Here is an 8022-nt window from a genome sequence, read left to right as displayed (position 1 = left end):
CTTCAGTCTAGCAAGTCCTTAGCCTGGAATAAACAATATTAACGGCAACGACAGGGAAGCTACTAGAATACACCACGTGCGATTTGTTCTCCAATCGCCCACGCGGTTATTTGGACGGCTACGATCTGTTGACCGGTATGATCTGGCGGAATCGAGGGCCGAGATGGAGCTCCGAGGCGTCGGGTCCGCGACTCGCCCAATTCGTCAGGTGGGAAATTCCCCCTTTCTACGTCACGTGGGCTTTTTCAACGACGCGCGGCTCCCCCAATTTGACCACGTTTTTGGAATGCCGCCGCGCTTTTATACCCCCAAATCTCCGCGCCGTAAACGCACTGGCTTAATAAAGCTGACAAATTGGAGAGCAGCGGCCATGGAGATGGAGCCCTTCGTGCCCTTCCCCGACGAGTACTTCCACGGCGGCGACAGCAGCCTGTTCTGGCCCTTGTCGCCGGACCTGCTGCATTTCGATTTCCCCACCGCCGCCGCCTCCGCCTTGTCGGACCTCTTGCCGGAGTTTGTTCCCCCACCGCCGGAGGTTCATCGAAGTGCATTCCGGAGGTACGAAGGAGAGCAAATGTCGGAGTGCTCGATCTCGGGGGCAGGCACCGGCGGCGGGAACATGCACCGGCGGGTGGTGGAGATGCTGAAGAGGATCTCGAAGGCGGAGGAGCAGGCGCCGAGCCCGGTGGCGAATAGCCGCGGATTCCGGCACATGATGAGGGAGCGGCAACGGCGGGAGAAGCTCAGCGAGAGCTATGCGGGTTTGTACTCCATGATCGCCTCCAAATCAAAGGTCCCCCTTTTTTCAAGCGAATCCCCTGTTTTTTAAAACCTTTTAATTCGAACCAAATTTTTATTGGGTCTTCCATCTGAAATCTCAGAGCGATAAGAACTCGATCGTTCAATCGGCGACTCAGTATTTGCGAGAGCTGAAGGAGGTGAAGCAGGCGCTTCAGAAGCGCAACGAGGAGCTGACGGCGCGGGTTCTTGGGAGCGATGAAGTGGCGACTATCAAAATTAGGGTAGAGAATCCTTCTTCTCCCATAGAATCCATGATCGGGGCTCTTCGATGCTTGCAGAACTTGAATGTGACGGGCAAAGCCATTCACTCCGATCTCTCCTGCTCGGAGTTCTCAGCCACCGTGAGCATCGATACCAAGGTGAGCGATCGCCACAGAAATATTTTTCACTTTGATTCCGGAATTTGCTGCCTTTTTTCATTTCATCCCTAGTATTTAGCTTATTACACATCTCCACCGTAAAGATCACATTTTGTTTATGAATCTTATTCGTAAGCAAATTTCACTTTTGTCCTAATATTTGATAACATTTACGTTTGGAGAATTATCAAAAGTATCTTTCCTAAATGCTACTTAAAATTTTATTAAACTAAAATATTTGTTAAAAGTTTCATTCTAATATCAATGTATTCAATTTTTATGAAATTTCTAAATGACAATTTTTAAATTTGCATTTGTATTGCACTGCCATCCCTAATAAATTACACTTTATTTTGTTAATGTCATTATACAGTTGCATTTTCAAAATTTTCACTTTATTTTCTTAAATGCTATATCTTCTTTTAATTTTTTTTTTAATCATTTTATCATATAGAAAGGTAGTGCTGTCATCCTACTAACTTTGTTTGATAAATTAATAATGTTAGTGAGCAGGAGTGAAGTAACAAAACTTTTAAAATTATAAATGTATTTTTGACAATTTGAAAACTTGAGAAGTTTCTCTCTCTTTTTTTTTTTAAAATGTTAATATGATATTTTATGTGTGTAATAATTAGTGTTTTACTTTTGCAATAGATTGAGACGGCTGACGTGGAGAAGGCCGTGGGAGAAGCTCTGATGGGAGTAGAGAAGCAGCAGCTTCTTGGAATCAGCTCTTGGCCACAGAAATGTCACGTGGAAATATAATATCTTTTAACCACATTTTTCACATGTTTTCATGTTTGTTTTTTTGCATGCCTGGTCAGCGCCCCTACTAAGTGCCCGTTGTCTTATTTTGATCATTTTCATTAAAGAAATGCTGCAGGTTGACGGGGTCATGCACGTTTAACATGTTTGTATATAACAGTCAACCGTAAAGCAAATGGACGTTCTAGTTTATCCTTAAAAGATTGTCTCTTTTTTTTTCCAGTCTACCATAAATTATTTGATTTTTTTTTAAATTTCACCAGTAAAACTTATTTCACTGTTCCATAAATTAGTTAATATTTTAATTCATTAAGCAATCCTTTAACCAATCCGACTGATGAATAACCGAAGGAATTTTGTCGTCCTTTATGCCACGTGCCGTTGTTGCTCTCACAGTCTTTTAGTTTCTACATCATTTGTTGCACGTGCGAAAATGGGAATAAAAACCACGAGCCCATCGTATCATTAAAAAAATGTATAGAAGACTTGAAAAGAAAAGGAATAATTAGCACACATCACGCTTAATTAATCAAGTTTTAGCACGTGAAAGACGAGCAATTATACCGGATCTGTCAATCACACCATAATTAAGCTTATAAATTACATGGTTATTGATTCAGCATCAAGACGGAAGAGGATCCGAACCCGATAGTTTTAATGGTCGATATGGCATATGGGACGCCCGTTATTGATGTAAGAGATCCTAACCCGATAACGAAGGTAATTTCTTTGCTTCGTCTTGAATTGGATCCAATCCTCTGCCCTGGTTGGTGTGCTGCTCCGCGATGTCGCCGTCGGCGCTTCTGCTGGGGACGTTTTTTGTCCTCTAGGGTTTTATGCCGCTAGGTTGAAGCTTGGATCGGTCCAGACTCCAGCGGCTGGCCTCCTCCTGGAGTTTCCTTGCCTCGCTTGCTCGTCTACGCCTTCATGGGAGGGTAGCGCACGCGGGCGAACGTGGTTTTCAAGAACCGATTCGCCTCGAAAGATTTCCCTCACCTCCGTCAGACATCCGACGATGGTAGGCTTCTACTTCTCGGCTTTTCTTTGTGGTGTAGCTTTCCTAAAGGAATCAACCAGGGGTGTTCAGATAACAAACGTGTCGCGATGCCGGACTCCCACCATGGTTCAGTGACAGGCGCTCGTGCTCCTTGGTTCCAGCGCAGTAACACGGTACGCCTGACTAACAGTTATTCAATCATTGACTTTGTTCTGATCATGTCTTGCATATCATTTAGCATTGCGCAAGGGATTTCTACCATTGTTTGTTAATAAAAGTTTTAAGTTTTTTGTGGTAAAGACTAATATGGATTTCATTCCGGCTTCTGGAGTGCCATTATATTGAGAATTGAAGAAAAAAGATTGTTTTATTTTACTTTTAGAAATGTTGTGTCATCTCTATTTGGTTTAATTCTATAAAAACAATTTTCTTTCTTCTTATTTGGAAACTGCGGTGTTGATTCAGTTACAAGTAGGTGTTTACAAAATATATTCATCTCAATTACCTTGGAAATAAACGCTAAGGATGAAAGAGTGTCTATAGTGGGTTAACTTTTATTCGGTTTATAAATTCCTAGGAAAAACACAACAAAGACTTTTGACAACTTTTAAAATTGAAGACACTTGACATTCAAAGCTTTGAAAGACTCTAAACTCTAAGTTATCTACTGCATTAATATATATGTACACACACACACACACACAAATGGGATCGGCATTGACATGGATGACTGAGGTGTGGAAGCAATGAAATTTTGTAAAAGCAACTGCTCATATGCTAGTTTAGTTACTTTTCCTTCCATCAATAGAATTTCATGGACTTTTTATATTTTCTCCTTTGCTGCATTAATAATATGAAATATTTAGACTAGTCTTTCCTCTTGTCTTAAGCTTTTGGGCTAAATGGTTGGCTAGTGATATTAGCTTGATATCCAAGTAAAGGTCCTATGCTTTAATTTTTCATTGTTAATACTTCAAAACATCTATCTCAAGTTAGTCCATGCAGTGAGGAGCATTCTAGTCCTCCCTTGTGTGAGGGGAATGATAACATTATAAATGCTTCTAATAGTCTATTAAGTGGTTATTCAATCATTTTAAAACAGATTCTGTACCACTTCTCCCTAGTTTCTTATTAATTTCAAAAATTAGTGTAGTTTTGGTTTGTGTTTCGCTGAAAACAAATCCTCTTGCTATCACAAGTTGGTATTAACTGATTTTCAGCTTAGCAATCATATGTAATAGTGGAACATATGTATTTGTAATAAGTATTGCCTATTATATCATCTTGAACAATATAAGCAACATGTTTGCTTAGTATGTTTCTACTGATACTATTACAAAAGTATATGATAATCATGTACTGGTTTGGTTTCCTCGGCTATGATAACATTTCTTGTGTGAACCATCTGTATCTATGATTGTATCAATTCGGCTAGCATGTACCACATGATTGTCTGTTGCTATGGTTATAAGCAAAGCGGATCTGTGAATAAAATTGAATGAAAGAAATCCTACATCTGATATTGGACCATGAATACACCGCATAATCTAATTACTAATTCAGAAATATTGAACAACAAAATTATTTTATCTTTTAGCTATCATGCACAAGAAGATGGTTCGAGAATAGTAACTTGGATGTTTGCTGGAAATGACATACTGTTAATAGACTTGTTTCAATTCACCTTATTTTCTTGATGAACTACGAATAATCAATGATCTTCCTGGAAGCATGGATATCATCATAATTTTGAACCTTTTGAAAAATATCATTATATTTGTTGATTATTTTGATTTAGTCATAATTATATTGTACAGAAGGATAACTTCTGTTTGCTGATTTCTATCTCTAATAGATATAGCCAATAGAAGCACACCTCATGTTACCAAGTTATGATATTTGTGTGATGAAGAGCAGATTACTGTCTTTTCCTTATCCAGTTGAAGGTTTAAGAACTTGATTGCTGATTCACTATGCTTCGCAGGCTAATTGGATTGTGACGGACCTAGATGATAGCTCGTACAATAGTGAAGAGGAAGATATTGTTATGGTATGGAATGAGGACGACCATGAGGCTCTTCAAGATTTTGATCACTCAGCTACTGATGATCAACTTATTTAAAATTTGATCATCAAATGGGGATATTAAGAGTCTGTGAGTTCTCTAGTAATTACTAATATATATATAGCAGATTTCACCTCTATGCTGTTTAAGTATAGTTATTTATAATGAAACAGATATTTTAAAAAAAGGAGCAAGCCTATGCTGACAATCAAGATACTTATCATCTGCCCAATAACTAAAAGGTTCAAAAAGAATCTATCTCTACCTAATAATTATTAGTTGTGAATCTCATCTTTGTTTGCAAAACACAATCCTGTGGAGCTAGAGTTTTTTCAGTCTCCAAAGCAACTGCATTGTCAAATCTTTCATCTCATGTAGCTAGCTATACGCCTCTATGCTTTCCAACAAACTACTGATACTTGCACAGACCCTTCTGTTTAGTGTACTGGACCATTATTATTTTTTTCCCCTGGTATAGTGAAAGTCCAATTATTTTTCTAGAAGATGATTCTGAAAAACTTAATTTCAGTTATTTCCAAATATTTTAATACTTAGCTAACACAATTCTTATGATCTGATCGACTCTTTCTTTTTTCTAATAGAATTGAATGCTAAAGTGACCATTCTTTATCATTTTAGTTGTTTATTTATATCCTGACCTCTTTTAAATTATCTGTTTTTGTTACCTGCAGTGCCCAAATCTTTAGCTCCTGAATATTCAAGTATCAGCTTACAACAATTTTGTTAAAACACAAAAGAATGTCCTTGCAAACATTTTAACTCAAGTAAAACATCTTGAAAGCTGTTTTTTTTTTTTTGTGAAAATAACCACTTTTTACTATTGTCTTCCACTTTCAAGAGGGTAGCATAGAAAAATTATTTGGTAGTTGGAATACCTGTGCACTTTTGCTAAAATCTCTTTCGTTTTTTAACTCTGGAATGTCAATTATGGTCATTAGTCAACTTTGTTCCGGCGTTTACTTACTCTTGTAGATTATAAGCACTCTTATAGACATTGTTGATGCCATTAAGAAGGCTAATGTGCAACTTTCAAATTTACTCTTCATTTGTAACGTAAGATATATAATTTAAAATTATAAGAATTTGCAAAGAATTATATTCTTTAAATATTTAAATAAAAAATAAAATCATAATTGAAATTTATTAAATACATTTATTTATAATTTCTACTCAGTGGAGGTGATATCGTTTAAATTATAATTTCTATTTGTGAACCCTAATCGACGAACTTTGGAGATTTTATGAAACTAATAAAATGACAGGTAAATACGCCGCGTTCCGTTTAAATTTATGCAAGTCTCTTTCCCTTTCGTCCTCGTACGCCAAAAGCGCAGTCCGCCCACGTGCAACGCAGCTTGCGGGTCCGGCGCTCGGATCCGAGTCGTCCCAACGCATGCGAAGCCCGGCGTGGCTCTTCGTCAGATGGACTGGCGCGCGATCGACGTACTACTGGTGCTTTGACCTCCGCGATTCACGCAGATGACACTGAGCACACTGCTCCGCAGTGGAATCACCGCCGTACATTGAATGCGCCCGGCGCCCCACGCAAACGGTCACCGCACGCTGATTGATGGATGGTACAGTGCAGTGCTCGCTGTTTTTACTGCGCCAAGCAAAAGGTAAAAGGTCTTAACTTAAAAAAAAAAATAGAGGGGCGTCTTAGCGAATTCTTGTCGGGCGGAAACGAGACCGTTTTATAAGTACGCCCGTTTCGGCCTTCCTCGATCCGCATCGACCTCGTCATCCTTTTCTCGATCTCGACTACGGGCGATGGCGGCGGCGGCGGCGGCGGCGGCGGCGGGGGGCGGAGCGGCGAGGGAGAATCGCTTCCGCGGCGTGCGGAAGCGGCCGTGGGGGCGTTTCGCAGCCGAGATCCGGGACCCGTGGAAGAAGACGCGCAAGTGGCTGGGGACCTTCGACACGGCGGAGGAGGCGGCGCGGGCGTACGACGAGGCCGCCCGCAGCCTGCGCGGGCCCAAGGCGAAGACCAACTTCGGCCTCGACGGGGAGATCGGGGCGCCTCCGCAGATTAGGTCGTGGATGACGCCGCGGTGGCGATCGGGCGCCGCGTCGTCGCCGGCGGGGGGTGACGGGAGGGGCCTGCCGCTGGGGCCTCCGCATCAGCCTGCGGGCGGCGGATCGGGGCGACCCGAGTGGCGGTTGGAGGCCGTCGAGGCGGCAGCGTGGGCGGAGCCGGAGAAAAATAGCCCCGCCGCGGCGGCGGCGGAGGCGAGGCAGACGCCGCCTTTTGCGTTCGATCTTAATCTTCCGGCAGATCCTTGGTTCTAATACAGAGATCCGACGGCCGGATGCCACTGTCACAGCTTTTAGTTCCGTTACCTCTTACTTTCTTTTCTTCGAAAGCCGATCTCGGCTCTGTACCCAGCGGCCGATGAGAAGAAGAGCTAGTTGTAGTTGTTTAATGCACACCACGCGCGTGCAGAACCGGCAGTGGCCGGCAACACAGTTCCCCATCAAATGAAGCGGACTTAAATGCCGATTACTGCGCCTAATTTAATTGAGCTTCACGTGTGGGGGCGACGCCCCGCTCTCGATCGATCACTCACTCACTCACTTGCCATATTGTTAATTGATCATGATACTTTACGAGTCCTCAACCTCTATAATTTTTTTCAGAAAGAAAGAAAGAAAGAATTAAAAAGTCTTCAGACCGGACGCTGTCACATCGTGGCACGGGGGCGGCCGCCGCGAGGTTAGCTGGGGTCGCAGGTCATCATGCTGCGCCTGCTCCCACCATCGCAGATCGCTATCGGGGGCTGGTAAATGGGGGACCTAGCGAAGGCGGAAGGCAAACGCGAAGCCATAATCAACTAGGACGGAGGCCGTACTTGGGGACCTCTCTCTTTTATGTGAGTACTTGAGGTTTCGTCTCTAACTTTAGTGCCATTGAACTTTTGCCCTTAGGCAACTTGAGTTTTGATTTAGGGGGCTTACAACTCATACATTGAATCTCTCGTAGACATAGATGGATATAGGAGGATCATACATTTACA

At 42.1% G+C, this 8022-nt stretch overlaps 2 protein-coding genes across 2 annotated transcripts; both read left to right on the top strand.

Annotated features, from left to right (window-relative positions):
• The first annotated feature begins 148 nt into the window (after window positions 1–148).
• Window positions 149–2147, top strand: LOC122034242 (transcription factor BHLH148-like). The gene is made up of 3 exons (XM_042593400.1): window positions 149–793; window positions 882–1160; window positions 1815–2147. Exons 1-3 carry the CDS (start codon window positions 164–166, stop codon window positions 1923–1925), a joined length of 1020 nt encoding a protein of 339 aa, XP_042449334.1. The 5' UTR covers window positions 149–163; the 3' UTR covers window positions 1926–2147.
• Window positions 2148–6668: 4521 nt separating this feature from the next.
• LOC122034243 (ethylene-responsive transcription factor 3-like) lies at window positions 6669–7506 on the top strand. The gene has a single exon (XM_042593401.1). It carries the CDS (start codon window positions 6779–6781, stop codon window positions 7295–7297), a length of 519 nt encoding a protein of 172 aa, XP_042449335.1. The 5' UTR covers window positions 6669–6778; the 3' UTR covers window positions 7298–7506.
• Window positions 7507–8022: the final 516 nt, after the last annotated feature.

This window comes from Zingiber officinale, chromosome 11B (assembly GCF_018446385.1).
Source record: "Zingiber officinale cultivar Zhangliang chromosome 11B, Zo_v1.1, whole genome shotgun sequence".
Lineage (NCBI taxonomy): Eukaryota > Viridiplantae > Streptophyta > Magnoliopsida > Zingiberales > Zingiberaceae > Zingiber > Zingiber officinale.
Note: the sequence above shows the minus strand (reverse complement) of the source record. Positions and strands in the feature narration are given on the sequence as shown.